We start from the raw sequence: 16,715 nt of genomic DNA on the forward strand, positions 1-16,715 counted from the left end.
TCCCGCTGCCATAAAGCGCGCCTGCCAGTGTCGCAAAGCGAAGCCTTAGTAACCAGTGGTGGTAGCCGTCATTTGTCCTGGCTGTCGTGAGGGCATCCGCGCTTGGCGGCGCCTGCCCGCTGCCGGCGAATGGGGGGCGATACAAGATGGCGGCACTACCTGAAGAGCCGGCGGAGGTGGTGGTGGTAAAGCCGGACCCTGAGGCGGGAACGTCGCCGCAGCAGCCCCCTGCTGCTCCTCCAGCCGCCGCTCCTGCCGCTCCCCCGGCCGCGGCGGCGGAGGGAGAGGTGGCGGGGAGCGGTGCGGAGGCAGCTCCCACTAAGCCTGCGGCACCGGGCCCAGCCGCATCTCCGTCGGCGCTGGACCGGCAGACTCTGGTGGCCGTGCTGCAGTTCCTGCGGCGCAGCAACCTCCGCGAGTCCGAGGAGATCCTGCGGCGCGAAGCCCGCCTGCTCGGCGACGATGTCGGCGCTGCCGCCCTCAGCCCTACCGGCACCGGGCTTCTGGGAACGGCGGGCGGCGATGCGGACTCTGCCGGCGAGAACGCGCTGCTCAGCCGGGTCACCGCCGCTGCCACTGTCGCGATAGGGGGCAGCGCCGCTGCTGTCGCCTCTTCCAGCCCTGGGGTGGCGGCAGTCGCGGCTGTACCGCCGGGGAAAGGTGGGCTCCTGCGAGGTCGCTGCCTGGGGCGGGGAGGCCGCCCCCTCCCGGCCGGACCCCTGGGGACTGGGGGGACCCTGTGCCCCCTCTAGCCTCGGGGGCTCTCCGTGATGCTGGGACACAAGGGTCGGTGTCAGGTCGTGCCTCCCATGGGGCAGCCGTCCCTGGGGGGTGAGGTGAGAGCCTACCCTGGCCTTTGGGAGGGTGGGGGGGCTGAGTGTGTCATTCCCCCATACAACTCGGGAAGAGATTGTGTTCTCCTTGGGGTGCCCTCCCTGGAGCAAGGGATCAAGGATGGAGTATCCTTTGTATTTGGAGGGAGCACTGTCAAAGAGAGAAGTGCTTCCCCTTGTCTTTGTGTCCCATGTCGGCTAACAGTGTAGCAGAAGGATGAAGCCTTCCTTTTTAGTTAGAGGTGATGGGACAAGATGTGATGTCAGGGTTGAGAAGGGAGGCCTGATGTACAGGCTGCATTTTGAAGAAAGTCATAGGATACTTACAGAGGAGGCTTTTTACATTTCTGGATCGAGTTGTTGGGCACTTGAGTTGTCCTTTGGATAACTGGAGTCTAAGTATTCTTAATCAAGGTGTTCTGTGGGGCAGCTTTGCAGAACAGTATAATGACCTCTCAGGAACTGATATGTCTGAGTTCTGGTAAATGTGTAGTATAAAGTCAGCTTGTTCCGAGTATCACCTGGTAAGATTGTTTTTACATAGGAGACAAAACAATGAAAATGTTTAATGACTGCTATGGAGAACAGAGCTCTCAGAGTGTTAGCAAGTGACAGTCACTGCCCTGTAATCGTTGTGGTGAATTCACTTGATGAACTTAATTTGCTTGTTTGCTAGAAGCAAAATAATTATAGTGGATCTATCTTAAAGGCTTTGAAAGATTCTGCTTCTAATTTGACAATTTCTAGCCTTAGCAGTAAAGATAACTTATTTTGGTGATGTTAGTGCCTTCTTTACACTTAATTAGGCAATATGTTAAATACCTTATAGGCAACTGTTGGCAGGGAAAGCTCAAAAAATGGCTGAAGGTGGTAGGAGAATTGGCTGCTGGACTACAATGTGCCACCATCCTCTCACTTGTATTGTTTAAACTTAGTACTGAACAAGCACAAGACTTAGTGTCATGTTTTGCTCATAAGCGCCTTGCCTTACCAGCAGAATTGTTAGCCACTGTATATTTGCTAGCTCTTCCAGGCTGTTGTAAAAGCTCTTTTTATATGCTAATGCTTTTGCAGTTGGAGGAGGAGTTGTTGTGGAAGATCAGCCAGATGTGAGTGCGGTATTGTCTGCCTACAATCAGCAGGGGGACCCGACACTGTATGAGGAATACTACAGTGGATTGAAACACTTCATTGAGTGTTCCCTGGACTGTCATCGAGCGGAATTATCTCAGCTGTTTTATCCTCTCTTTGTGCACATGTACTTGGAATTGGTCTACAATCAACATGAGAGTGAAGCAAAGTCTTTTTTTGAAAGGTAATTTATTTTCATTTCTGTGTTTGTATTATTTTGTATTTGTTACTTTGATTAAAACTGTAAGCTATGGTGGCATAGGCTTATGTATATATGTATTTATACACACGCATTATTTTTCTTCTCTGATGTTGAAGGGATTTGGAATCTGAAGTAATGGTGCCATGGATTACAGAAACTGTTCTTAAATCCTTTTCCAGTCTCCTATGTTAGAGAGATGTGCGAACTATATGCTTTTGAACTGTCCACGTGCAGATTTTGAACCATCTTTATGGTGAGCTGGTCAGCTCCTTGCTGTGAAATATCAATGAAGAGATGCTGCTGGTTTAGAGAAAGATTTGGGGGGTCACTTTTTAGCAGTGGAAAATGACAGGAAGATGCCAAAGTAACGTGTGATATAAGTATTTGCTAATGTCATAACTCGTATGTTGAAATTCTTACATAAGATTAAAGGAATTAATTTGTGGCTAATCTGCCACTTCCTATGCTTTTACTATGTCTCGCTTCTTTATCGCTTGAGAAAACTAAATTTCATTTGTTTTCTGGATTCAGATCAATTATGAATATTTCAATCCAAAAGGATAACTGTGTCTCCCTCCAATATGGTCAGCAAAAATGGTTCTGTAATAGTTAAAACGTTCCCTGCCACAACTATTTTATAACATGGTTTGAGTAAAAATGGAAAACTCTAGACATATGTTAGCTATTATATAATGGAAGTGGAGAGTGAGAAACATATTGACTGTGAAATGCACATATTAATATAATGAATTGGATATAAGTACATCCAATAGTCTTGCGTAATAAAAATTGCCCTGTACTTTATGATACCACAAATTAGAGTTTCATTTATGTAAATAAACATGTTAGTGTAACTGTTTACTTCAGGTGAGAACCCTTTGAGTGTATGAAATTCTGTGAGGTTCCATCTGTGTGTTCTCTTCATCTCGGTTTTTAATTGTTGAATGCTCTTAGTGTATACAGTAAGTCACTGGGGTATCTTCCTCAGAGTGAAATTTATTTCAGCAGAAAAATAATCCCATATGTAGCCAATAGCTTCCAAAAGGTCCTTACATATGTGTTTCATGTTAAAATGATGTAAATAAGTGTACATTTAGGAGATAATGTTTTTGTAATAAATATTTTATCATGTCTTAAATGGTTTCAATAGATTTCATGGGGATCAGGAGTGCTATTACCAGGATGACCTGCGTGTATTATCTAGCTTAACCAAAAAAGAACATATGAAAGGTAACGAGACCATGCTGGATTTCCGAACAAGCAAGTTTGTGCTGCGTATTTCACGTGACTCTTACCAACTCTTGAAGAGGCATCTTCAGGAAAAGCAGAACAATCAGATCTGGAACATTGTTCAGGAACATCTTTACATTGATATCTTTGATGGAATGCCTCGCAGTAAACAACAGATAGATGCTATGGTTGGAAGCTTGGCTGGGGAGGCAAAACGAGAGGCTAATAAAGCAAAGGTAGGAGGGAAAGGCTGTTGCACTCTTATAATTGAACAATTCTCCCTGTTTTTTCAGGGAGATACCTTAGTATAGACTGACATATGTCACTTGAGATATTAAAAGACAGTGTGAAGAGAACTGTACAAGTATTTGTTGGCAGGAGTGGAGAGATCAAGATGTGTCACTGTCTTGTAGAAGAAAGTGTTGAGCCCCTTTGAGAGAGCCTTGTATTCAGCCCACTAAACTAAACGTAAACTAACTCCTGAATTACTCCAGGGACACCTGGCTATTTGGCTTCCTCTCTAGTACAACAGATGTAATTCTTACTTACAGTTGTTACTGTAAGGGCTATTTGCGTAGGTCTTGACATAGTACCACCACAGTGCTAGACAGATAAACTATGTCAACTGTAGGGATTCATCTTTAAGGAAGTGCTAAAAAATGCTGGGGGGACTTGCAGTTGTCTGGATTGGTTGCTGGGTAAAACAGTAGAACACGTACTACACTTGTTATGGGCTAACTAGTAGTGTATGCAGTAATATAAACATAGCAGTTTTAAAGGGTCAGCTCTGTTGCTTGGACTATTACTTTAAAAAGTTTCCATTAAAAAAATGTTAGTTTTCAGTAAGAACAGCAGTTACTGTTTTGTCTTGTGTGTTTGACTGGCTTGCAGGTTTTCTTTGGCTTATTGAAAGAACCAGAGTTTGATGTGCCTTTGGACGATGAAGATGAAGAAGGAGAAAATGAGGAAGGAAAGCCAAAGAAGAAAAAACCTAAAAAAGATAGCGTAGGATCAAAAAGCAAAAAACAAGACCCTAATGCTCCTCCTCAAAACAGGTACCAAGGGGACGATGTGTAGAGAAGCCTTGTTAAATCCAGTCTTGTCATGCTAAATCTGCATCGCTGTTCACATGACATTTTTAGCTCTTTGGCTGTTTGCGTTGAACACAACTTTAGCCATAAGACTTTTAAGGGAGGTGATAGAAAGCTCAGCATATAATCTTCTGTCTTTACCCTTCAAGACAATCTAGTTTTCCCTTGATAAAATTTCACTCAGTTACCCGCTAATCTTTTCAGGTCTTACTCAGTTATTAATCTCATTCCATTGGCTGTCTGAAATTCTTAAAGCTACTGGCTCTTTTTTTCATCAGTTAATCTTTTACGTAGTCTTTCAGTTTTTCTAATTCTTGCTTTGTATTTGAATATTGAGGTGTAGGGTTGCAAGCAAAGATTCTGCTTTCTCTGTTTGGATTAAAAATATGAAAGGTGCTCTTAGTCTGTAAAAAAAAAAAAAAAAAAAAAAAAAAAAAAAAAAAAAAAAAAAATTGTGTGCTGCTTGTAGAATTCCTCTGCCTGAACTGAAAGACTCTGACAAGCTGGATAAAGTAATGAATATGAAGGAAGCTGCAAGGCGTGTGCGTCTTGGCCCAGAGTGCCTGCCCTCCATCTGTTTCTACACATTCCTTAATGCTTACCAGGTTGGTAAAAGAAGAGTTGGGGTAATACAGAAAAGGGAATCAAAATTGTAAACATCCCTCTTAATAGAGAAAGAAGAGTTAGTAGAGTTGGCAACGTTTATTGGTGTATTTGAAAAAGTGCGTTGCAAAGTTTGTTCCAAAGTCTTCAACATTCTCTTTAAAGATGCCTTATACTATTTAATTTCTCTTGTCCTTGGTTTTGCTCTGATTTTGCCATAATTCCTTCTTTTGCTTTTCCTGTGGGCCCCTAAGTGTATTCTACAGAATATAGTAGATGTTTTGCACCAAAGTACTGGAAAACAGTACTGTTTGGTCACTATTGACCGTGCTTCATTCATATAGCTTTATTTTTAATGGCGCAAAAATTTATGTATTTATATCTATCCTAGAATAGTTCCCTCTTATTCTTGTAAATAAGTTGAGTTCATTTTCTTATTAGTACTTAGGATTTTGTAATGTTTGAAATGCATCATGAAAGATACAAACAATATAAATGGATATTTTCTGAACAGGGTCTGACTGCAGTGGATATTACAGATGACTCGAGCATGATTGTAGGAGGCTTTGCTGACTCTACTGTCAGAGTCTGGTCTGTGACTCCAAAAAAGCTGCGTAGTGTGAAAACAGCAGCAGGTAATTAAGACAATGGTACTTAATTTGAGCATGCTTTACTTGAGACAGCTGTGTTTCATGTAATCAGAGAAAGATATCTGTGGCAGGAGAGTTGTCTTCAGCAGTGAGATGCTTCACTCTGAAGAAACAGTATATGTACAGATGTGTACTACCATTAGGAATGCTTTTAAAGGAATGAGAATTCTGGTTGTCTACACCTGCTGTGAGGTGGTCAGTGCATGGAGCTTGGAACTAGCCATAACTAGCATGGAACTAGCCATCTTGTTTTCTAACTGGATGGTAACTATAGGGTGTAGTAGACAGTTGGATTTAGGTCATCTGTGGAGAGACTAGAAGTACCCTGGGGGAAATTATAGGAGGAAACTCTGAGAAGGATGGAGGAAAATGTACTGTAGCTCAACATCTACACAAATTCATGGAAACCAGGCTTCTTTAATTCTGCTGTTTATGTAACAATGTGTTGTGGTTGGAGCTAGAGACCGTGCAGACCTTTCTTAATCTGGATATTTAACAGGGATGTGGTCACAATATTCAGCAAACAGTAGCCTACAGACTAAAAGTTATTTTTAAGTTGTGTGTAGCTGTCAAAATATGTCTGAAAAGCGTCATCGTGGCATAGTAACTTCGTAGAAAAGGCCTGAAAATTCGGCATCTCTCTAAAGATGTTGTGTTTGGAGGCCGAACAATATAAACATAAAAAATAGCACACATCAGGATTAACTTATTTTACCTCTTAGTGAAGACTTAAGAAAGAGTAATTATTTAAGTAAAGCATCATTTTCACCTTTTACAATGGTAAAAAATATTTTAAATGCCATTGTATGTTTCAAACTTACCAATTCCCTGGTGCTCTGTCATGTTCATATCATACTGGCCTCTTTTAGAGAGAATAGTATTTGTTTTCCTGTTCATGGCATTGATCTTTGAACTTCTGACAGTTATATATGAACTTTGAAATATTGCAGACCTCAGTCTCATTGACAAAGAATCAGACGATGTCTTGGAGAGGATCATGGATGAGAAAACAGCAAGTGAGTTGAAGATTTTATATGGTCACAGTGGACCTGTCTATGGCACCAGCTTCAGTCCTGATAGGTAAAATAAGTTTACAAGCTAACCAGTTTGCTTGTCTTGAGTTTGAATTGTATACTACTGAGTGCAAATGTGTTCTTAATGCAGCTTTTTCCAGAAGGCTAAAGCAATTCTTTATGTAGCTTTTAAGAAACTGTGTGTGAGTGTAAGTGCTTGTTATGCTCAGGGGGTTGAGCACTGTCAGCTATTACTGAAATCAACTGCAGCTGAGGATGCCAGTGCTATTTTTGAGTTTCAAGACTTAGATGCCGAAATAGACCATCGTTTTTCAAACTGTAGTTTGAGTTGGCTTTTAACTAACTGAATTGTAGGAGGAAAAATACTGCAGCATTGATTGTACTTTATAGTATTGCAAACCATAAAACACATAAAATTGTGTTTCTCATATTCTATTAAGACCTTATTTTCAAAATGTATGGAATAGTATCCTAAAATAAGAGATTAAAAACCATTATGTAACTATGAGAGTCTGAATAGTAGAAAGGAGGTTTGAATGTCTGAAGTTTGGCGTTTGCTTGTGTCTAGTTGGGAAACAACCATTGCAGAAATGCAACTGGGAAGTAAACTTTGTGTGGAACATGAATATAGAGTCTAAAATTATGAATTGAGAATGTGAACGTGATATGAATTCTCTTTCAGGGAATCTGGGAAATTTTGTTTTGAGTTACTTTAAAAAATAAAGATCTCTTTATATAACACAGTATAGGAGTTTACTAGTCACTTTTTCTTATAACTGGAATTCCTGAGTAACGACCAGCTCTGTGGATTTGTTGTTTGTTTGTTTTTTTTTTTTTAATTTTATTTTTATTTTTCTTTCTTGCCTCTGTATTGCTGTGTCATCAGAATTAGTCATGAACATCCAAATGTCTGTCTCTTTTGCATAAGGGCCTAGGACTGGATTCTGCTTGAATTGATTATTGCTGCTTACCCTACCAAAATGCTGATTTACGTGACGTGCTGAACAGATGCTGTTCGGTGGACAGTTTTTCTTATCATAGACATCTCACAGTGTTTATGCAATGGTGGTACAATCCAGGTGTAAGTTTGGTGTGTAATATGCAATACTTTCTCCTATGACAGGAACTATCTCTTGTCCTGTTCTGAGGATGGCACCGTCAGATTGTGGAGTCTCCAAACATTCACGTGTTTGGTGGGATATAAAGGACACAACTACCCAGTATGGGATACACAATTCTCTCCGTATGGTTATTACTTTGTGTCAGGGGGACACGACAGAGTGGCTCGGTAAGAAACTGGATGGGTTTTTTGCTTGTCTGAGTCAGTTTGTGATGGATCAACCCTGAAAGTGATTGGCTGATGTATTCTAGCCTAACCTATTACTAGAAATAAATTTATTTTCATGTTAATTAAAATACTGATCAAATGTTTTAATGTCAGAGTTTGGTTTTTTTTTTGCTTTTAACACACATCAGATTATCTGACAACTAAAGAGATGGTATCCTCTTATGTGACTGTCTGATTATAAGTATTCTCTTCCAGTTGTTTAACAACTTGGAGAATATTCTTTATTTCTCCCTTCTGAAAAGTATGTTTTTCCAAAACAGATCCTGCTAATTCAAGAAACTGACCAGTAACCACTGTGTAATTAGTTCCTCTTATTCATCGCTGTACAACAGATACTGAACTTCATTAGTGTTCATTAATAAGCCTTTTCTTTTCAGTCTGTGGGCAACAGATCACTACCAGCCTTTACGGATATTTGCTGGCCATCTTGCTGATGTCACGTGTACCCGATTTCATCCAAACTCTAACTATATTGCCACGGGCTCGGCAGACAGGACTGTACGGCTCTGGGATGTTTTGAATGGGAATTGTGTAAGAATATTCACGGGACATAAGGTAAAGGCATATCATTCACAGTGTGAAAATCACTTCACTTCTGTGATGAGATTCTGAAGAGTAGTATTCAGAACAAATAAAGTTTGAGTGACTGAATATGAGTAGACTTAACTAACTTGTCCCCACTACCAATGTCTGTTTTAGGGACCAATTCATTCATTGGCATTTTCTCCCAACGGACGGTTCCTGGCTACTGGAGCAACAGATGGAAGAGTTTTGCTGTGGGATATTGGGCATGGCTTGATGGTTGGAGAATTGAAAGGGCACACGGACACTATCTACGCGCTCAGATTCAGTAGAGATGGGGAGATTTTAGCATCAGGTAAAGTTCACTGGAAACGGTGAAGCTGCTGTTGTGTTCCATAAATCTGAAGAGGAGTGATATAATTGGTTTCTTAAATTGAGGAAGACAAAGTAGAATCACTTGCTTAGCAAAAGCAGCAGCTTAAAACTGCTGGTACAAGGCGAGTACTTCACTGGACTGTGAGGTAGGACCCTCTGCTACTCCAGGAACTGAAGGAAAGGTGTTGTGCAGTTAGACAATAGTGAAGGTTGGGACCCGCGTACAGTGTTGGGGCTGGAATCTGATGTTAGAAATAACTCTAGGGCAGACAAGAAGAGGCTGGGCTAGAGAGGGACAGGATGCTGGAATGGGAGCAGGATATCCAGCAGGACTGAAAAGAAGGGAGAAGAAAGGATAGAAAGGAAGATGAATTATCCAGACCCTTACTGGTTTTTTTTGATGATAAGATCTTTATATAAATATGTATGTGTAATATTAACAATCAGGTCTACGAGCAGCAGAACTTGCGAAGCTGCTTGTTCTTCCTGCCTGTCCACGTGGATTCTCTGGTGTCTAATAAAGCAGAGCTCCTTTGCCAGTTTTCCCTTCACAGAGGCACAAAGTTTTGTCTTTTCATGATTAGTGAACTTTCTTAAAATGTATAAGAACTTAATGAATTTGAAACTTGTTCTGTTCCCTCAACTGGTTGAAATTAGCCAAAAAATTAAAGTTACTGCCAGAAGAAACAATGGACAGACCCTGTGATTATATCAGGGTAACTTCCTCATGAAACCAGACTAGGAATATTCTACATTTATTTAGTATGTTCCTAAATGCAGTGCAGTGAGAATCCTCAGTGAGCCACTACTGCGGGAGTGGAAGCCAACAGACGGGATGGGTTTGATCCAGCATGCAGGGTGGATGCTTCCATTTATCTCCCAATGCTACAGTGAAAGCATGGGCCACTGGGGCCGCAAAATTCTGTTGTTTTCCCTGTATCGAACAAAAACCACTATGATGTGACTTAGAATTGGCCTGTAACCCACAGGATGGTCCTGCTTTTTCAGTGCTAGGTGATATAATCCAAACCCAAATGTTCTGAGAGAGTAGTTCTTTGTGCTTTATCCACAGGGCATTCAGTTTAGATTACAGGAAAGCTGAAATCCTGGTAGTTTTTATGTGTGGATTCAGTATGTTAGAGGCTTGCTGGTCTGTTTCCTTGCAGGACGAGGGCATAAGTCTACCGTTACGAGCAAGCCTGCTTTTTGAGCTTTAATCTCTGTTAACTTGCTCCCTAGTAACTTTTAAATGTACCCTTTTTATTAATAAAAGAAAGGACTTAAAACTGTGGTTCTTTTTTCTTTTTAGGTTCAATGGATAACACAGTTCGTCTGTGGGATGCTGTGAAAGCATTTGAAGATTTAGAAACCGATGACTTTACTACAGCCACTGGACATATAAACTTGCCTGAAAACTCACAGGATTTGTTACTAGGTACATACATGACCAAATCAACCCCCGTTGTACACCTGCATTTTACACGCAGAAACCTGCTGCTGGCTGCAGGAGCCTACAGCTCGCAGTGAGTTGGGAAGCTGTGATGAGGACGGTGCCAAGTCACTGCAGTAGTGACCTCAGGATGCGAGACGAGGAGGAATGTCTTCTACAGGTGGACCCCACTAGTCTGTTGCAGGAAAAAATTAAACTGTGTAAACTAGTGCAAGCAGCGTCTTCTCAGTTCTGCCATTTCATATTTATCCACAGTTTGAAAATGCTGGAGATTAACAAGACATCGTGGCTGTAAAAGAAGGAATTGTTCATGGTGCTTTTGATAAAAAATATATATATGTGTATATGAAAATGGCTGTCTCCTCTCAGAGATGGTATTGATCTCTGCTGAAACTTGTGGAAACTTAGCAGCCTTGGTATGTGTTCTCAAATGATTTTTTTTTTTTAAAGCACTTAATTTATGGTTAGCAAATGTTTAATCAGTCTCAGACACAAGCAAAAACTGTTCAGTTTCAGAAAAGAAGAATGTCGTTTAATTCACTATAGCCTGGGCTGGGCAACAGGTATGGTGAGAGTATCACAGCAACAAACGGGGCATTGAAAGAGTACGTCCTACAGGCAGAGGCCTGTGGGCAGCTGCCGCGAAGTCACTGAAAAGTTTCAAACTCCTGTGGTCTTTTGAGGTATCAGAAACGCAGATCTTGTTATTCTGTTTTCACAGGTAGCCTGTAAGTGCGGTAAGCAACCTGAAGTGCAATGTGAACTTTATTTACTTTCATACTTTATTGTGTGAAGGGGAAGAAAAAAGGGGGTAGGGGGACTGAGGCATAACTGGAATACCTGTTATTAAAAGAGCGGACTTTAACCCTTTTATGTTGTATTGGATCTAAAAGACCTGCATAAGGTTTAATATATCAAAATTTAAAGCTAGCCAAGAAATTGAAACATTATTGCAGAGTAAAAGGATTAATAGGTTCTAAGTGTATTACCAGGTTTCTTTTGAAAGGCAGCATGCCTGCTGAAGTGATGATTTCCACCCACAAAAATGTTGTACCCCATTAAGTCCTCCCGGGCAAGCAATAAAGCTCAGCGCTTTATTTCTAAGGAGGAGTAAAACATGTAAAACACTGGGAAGTATAACTTTTTTCCAGGTCTCCGGACAGAAAACACCACCACCAGAGGACAAACCCAGTTTGGTGTGGTTTTGGGTTTATTGTGGTGTGTTTTTGTAGTTTCATTTGGGGTTTTTTTACTTGTTTTTTTTTTTTTTTAAAATCTCTTACAAGCTGTATACAGGGAAATCTGTTTTATGTTCCTCATTACTTTCCAGTAAGGGCTTGGACACTTGAACGATCTGCTGGCTCTCTAGTGAAAATAAAAACAAGACTTGACATTTCTACAGTAAAGTAAATGGAGAACTACCTCCCCTCTCATCCATTCTTTTAACTCTTGGAGTAAAGGTATATTACAGGCATTATACATCAAAGTAAAGGGTGGAAAACTTATTAGGAAGATCACCTGGAACTTTTCTTTAAAGAAAAAAAAACCTAAATTATTTTGGTGGGTTTTTTTGTGTAATGGTACCTCAACAAAATTTTTTGCTCTCGATTGGATCTCGGTTGGATTTAAGTACTGTTATGGTGAATCAAACAAGTTTACCTAAAACAAAGCATGTAGTTTTGACAGCTTAAAGAAAACACTGCCGCATTCCGGCTTTGTATTTTGTACAGTTTTATACTTTTGATATTATAATAAATACTAAAACCACATAGTTTGTGTCTGTATGTTACAAGAAGGTATTTTCTTCTCTTGATAGCTGCAATGGAAGCAAGAGCTAAGAAGAAACAAAGTTATTTAGAAAGGGTTAAGTTGATGACTAGCCATTTCATGTAACTCTTGTTCTAAGGGCAGGTGATGGGTTCTACCTAATTAGATCTATTGCACTGTTGCAACTGTTATTGCTGTGGGAAGTTGTATGCAGCAGAGGCCATTGATGCAAGCAAACTCATAGGAGAAGGAGAAGGCTACATTTATTCAGGAGGCCCAGCACATACACGTAACTTTAAGAATACATGAACTAGCATGAGAGAGCACAAAGACCCTGTAATTTATCTCTTTATTTTTTTTTTCCAGCAATAGTATCTGCATGCTTTAGCATCAGTTCAAGCCCTGCTGCTGGCACCCTTCCATAAACCACAATGCTGTATAACCACACCCGCACATCAGCACTAACAGGACATCTAAGGAAGGTACTGAATTTTAACTGAGATACAGAAAGACACTGTTGAGAATGTGATAGGAAAGTTCTAGCGTTAGGCAGGGAGGGGGGCTGTGTGTATCTAACTGTGGTAGGAACACCTCATTTATTAAGAGGCTATGTCCAGGAAGAAGCAGCACTGAACTACTTCAGTCACTGTTTATGAATGTGCAGACCTATGAGAGCTTAACATCATCAGCAAAGCTGATCTTTCTGGCAGTTACCTCTGCAAGAGAGGCCGGTAACCGAAAAAGCTCAAATACCATAATTTGATCAGTCTATATTGACAGGCTTTCCATCCAGGTTCTGTGCAAAATACAGACGACTGAGGCAGAAGTTGTAATCTGCATTGTATTAGTAACAGGGAAGGAGCCATGGCTTCCATGTAAGCTACTAACTTGGAATGCAAAAAATGGGAGCAACCAGGTAACTGCAAACCACATAAGCTTATTGTTATCCACTATGACATGGAAGTGTGGGAGATTCTTTGATCAGTTGTAAGCTTTGTGCTGGCATTATGGTCATGTTGCTGTGGTCTTTCTTAGGTTATAACAGGTGTTCAGAACACTTTAGGATTATAACAGTTTAGTTAAGATAGTAATGACAGGAATCAGCTACTCCATCTCCACTACAAATAACTATTTATGACAGAGGAAAAAAAAGAGTGCCACATTTCCGCTTTTTTGCACCACTTCATATTTCCAATAAAACAAGTAATTATTTTATTTGTCATCAGCTTCCATTACACTGACACAGATTGGAGGTTCAGACATGCCAGCAACCTGCCAAGAGAAGAGAGATCAAACATAGCAAGCCTTACACAGTGGTACTAAGTAACTGAATATCCCCTTTCCCTAAGTCCAAACAATTTTAATTATGAGCAGGCAAATTTCAGGACACCTAGGAAAAAAAATGACTGATGTCCCTTTAACGTACAACAACAATGCTCAAACTTGTTGTTTTCTACCCCTTTATTGCAGACTATGAGGACAGCCCATAGTTCTTTTCAAAATGCAACTTCAGTGGAAATTTTGTATTTGAAAGTGACTCTAGAATTTTGTAGTACTTGGTTGTTGCTATACCAGAGCAACTCCAATTGCTTCTATATGGGCCTTGCATAATCAGGTATGCTAATATATATGCTTCCATTGTATGGTGCTCTTTTACTCTGTTCAAAGCAAGGTATTAACAGACTGCATTTATTTCTGCTTGGAATTCTCTAATACAATTAAGTCCTCAAATAATACTTTATTATTTCAATAACCTAGAAAGCAAGTTATCCCTACTTTACAGCAGGCAGACCAGAGGCACCTAATAGTTGTAGACAAAGCCTGATATACCTAGCTGCAACACCCTTCCATTCCTCCTTCCTTGCTTACTCTTCCTCCCTGCATGCCGTCCTTAGTCCTGTTTGCCATGTCAGAAGAACAAAAAGAATACTAGTATCTCATACTTTCTGCTTCCCCCTTTAACAACCTACTTCATTCAGAATGCCCCCTAATAAGTTGATGCTATAGTTTAGTTGAGGTTTAAAATGATAAATATGAAGTTCATATATCTGTGTTTCTCTCTCTATCTCTAATTATATTGTATTATTAGCAACTTGTCCTTTGTCACTCTCTTCCTGGGCTGACATTGAAGCATTTTGGTCCTGGAAGAACATCAGTCACTTACCATTTACTTATCTGCCACAGCAGGAGTTTTCTTTTTAGGTCTAAGCTTGAAATACAAGACGAGCATTGCAACACCTGTGTATGTTGCTATTACATACTAGAAAACATAAAAGTTAAGTTTAGTTTCAGTCTAAAGCCCAGAAAACACCATTATACTAGACTACAAAAGTTAAAATACATAATACATACATTCCTCCTGCCTGTGATGGTGTAGGAATTGAAGTACTTCTGAAATCCCGTGAACTGGTGTTGAGATCCCGAGTCATGGCCAGCCATGGCTGCTTGTCCTAACAATCAACACAGGACAGTTAACACATTTAAAGTCAGTTGGACAGGATCAATAGGAAAATCAAACTAATCTCTACACTGAACTTAATACTTTCATTGTCAGCTTTTAAATCTGCTTTCAGGACATTCAACAGACAGTGAACACACATAGAGAGCAGGCACATTCAGAGCCTGCTCAAGGTACAGAACAGGTGACGTGAGCAGATAAGTGAAAGAGGGGTTCTGATTTATAATTTTCAGAGTTCATTCAACAACGTTTAAATATGGGGGAAAAAAGAAATCAGTATGATGACAATAAAAGGGAAAATTCCTCAAAGCACTTACAAAGAGACCTGCCAGTCATGCCTACACATATTCAACATGCAAATTTCTACCAAATGTTCAGGAATCCGCAATACCTAATTAAGATAAATCTTCACTAGTTCAGCTACAAAACAGCTTCAATTACATACCCAAAAACTCGGTGACAAGATTCTGACTAGACCACTACTCTGTTTTGTGATTCAAGATGCTGCTTTACAAATTTTACACCGTATTAGAGTGCAAGTGTTGTTAATAAGAACTGCCCTGTTCTCAGTTGCACATTTCTATTGCTAAGATGCAAGTAAGATCTTGCCCACCCTAGTATTCACAAATCTGGATAAAAATATAAAATTTTTTTTTCTAGTTTTCAGCTAGATCAGCAAGTTACTTGAGCCAGCTACAAAGTCTCAGAGGTGCTTTCACAGGAACAACAAAAACACTAAATACATGAGGACACACTTCTGTATTTTGTCTGTGTTTGCACCAAAGTTTCAGGTCTACTGTAACAAGTTCATTGGCACAAAAGCCTGGCATAGCTACAGTAGCAAACCTGCAGGTTCACTGAATGGTTGAGGTTGACAGCTCTGGAGATCACATAGTCCAACCTCAACCTGCTCAAAGCAGGGGCAGCTACAGCAGTCACTCAGGAACATGCCCAGGCAGGCATTTAATATCTTCAGAGATGGAGACTCTAAAACTGGTCTGTGATTGATCACCCTTACAATCAAAAGAATTTTCTTTTTAATGTTCAGAAATATATTTCTCTAATATTTAAGGAGGTTTTATGTTTAGGACAAACATCTGTTGTTTATCTTGTAACTCACCTCCAAAGAGGCACACATGCCACACGGTTACCTACCAAACCAGGCAGATGCTGCAGTCACCAGTTCCCCAGAAGAGGGATACAAAAAACCGCTATGCTCATTAACACAGCTCTTATGCCAATGCAATCCAGTAATGCATCTCTGGTGTATAATCAGGTAAGTGTGCCCTGTCACTGGATTTACTATGTAATAACTAAAAAAACTTAACAAAATAACGCCATAAACACCCGCCATACATGACTTGGAAAGCCAAGGACATCTTTTCTTATGCCTGCCCGATACCAAAAGCTGGAAAAGAGTCACTGCGACCTTCCGAGGACGGCTCAGAGCCCAGACATCACAACACAGCTTTTCCCTTCCGGAAGAGCCCGGTGCCCTTGCCAGGCCCGTCCCGCCCCGCCGCCTGCCCTGACACGGGGCGCCACCGGCTGCCGCCCCCGCCCCAGCCCCGCACAGAAGCTGGGCCTACGCCGCTGACAGCCGCCACCCCGGCGCTCCCTCGCCTCAGCTCGAGTTGGGCCGGGGAAAGGAACGCGGCGGCGCCCGGTACTCGGCGGGGAGCGACACTGCGGCTGAAGGTCGCGGGCGCCCCGGGGGACAGCCACGGCTCGTCGCCGCCGAGAGCCGCGCTGCCGCCCAGCGGTGCAGCCCCACAGGAGGAGGCGCGGGCAGGGGCCTGCGGCCGAGGCGGGCACCCTCCCCCGCGGCGCCCCGGGTACCTCACAGCCGCCGCCGTCCCGCCGCCGCGCTCTGCCCTTCGCCAGCGCCCTCCCACAAAATGGCGGACGCCGAGCGCCGCGCGCAGCCAGCGCGGATTGGCTGCACCCCCCCGCCGCGAGCGGCTTCTCCCCGCCCCCTTCCTTCTGGTTGGCTGAGAAGCCGCCTCGCCGCTTCCGCTCGC

General features: G+C 41.7%; 2 protein-coding genes across 2 annotated transcripts; one reads left to right on the top strand and one right to left on the bottom strand.

The window, feature by feature from the left end:
• Window positions 1-87: 87 nt before the first annotated feature.
• On the top strand, window positions 88-12,238 carry TAF5 (TATA-box binding protein associated factor 5). Its single transcript, XM_074590102.1, has 11 exons — window positions 88-660; window positions 1,908-2,148; window positions 3,317-3,632; window positions 4,288-4,451; window positions 4,957-5,092; window positions 5,605-5,725; window positions 6,691-6,820; window positions 7,898-8,062; window positions 8,500-8,677; window positions 8,822-8,999; window positions 10,329-12,238. The coding sequence occupies exons 1-11, from the start codon at window positions 147-149 to the stop codon at window positions 10,544-10,546; spliced, it is 2,361 nt and encodes a 786-aa protein (XP_074446203.1). The 5' UTR covers window positions 88-146; the 3' UTR covers window positions 10,547-12,238.
• A 244-nt stretch (window positions 12,239-12,482) lies between these two features.
• ATP5MK (ATP synthase membrane subunit k) lies at window positions 12,483-16,658 on the bottom strand. Its single transcript, XM_074590103.1, has 4 exons — window positions 16,534-16,658; window positions 14,589-14,686; window positions 14,401-14,496; window positions 12,483-13,508 (listed from the first exon to the last, which is right to left on the bottom strand). The coding sequence occupies exons 2-3, from the start codon at window positions 14,673-14,675 to the stop codon at window positions 14,404-14,406; spliced, it is 180 nt and encodes a 59-aa protein (XP_074446204.1). The 5' UTR covers window positions 14,676-14,686; window positions 16,534-16,658; the 3' UTR covers window positions 12,483-13,508; window positions 14,401-14,403.
• Window positions 16,659-16,715: the final 57 nt, after the last annotated feature.

This window comes from Larus michahellis, chromosome 6 (genome assembly GCF_964199755.1).
Source record: "Larus michahellis chromosome 6, bLarMic1.1, whole genome shotgun sequence".
Classification (NCBI taxonomy): domain Eukaryota; kingdom Metazoa; phylum Chordata; class Aves; order Charadriiformes; family Laridae; genus Larus; species Larus michahellis.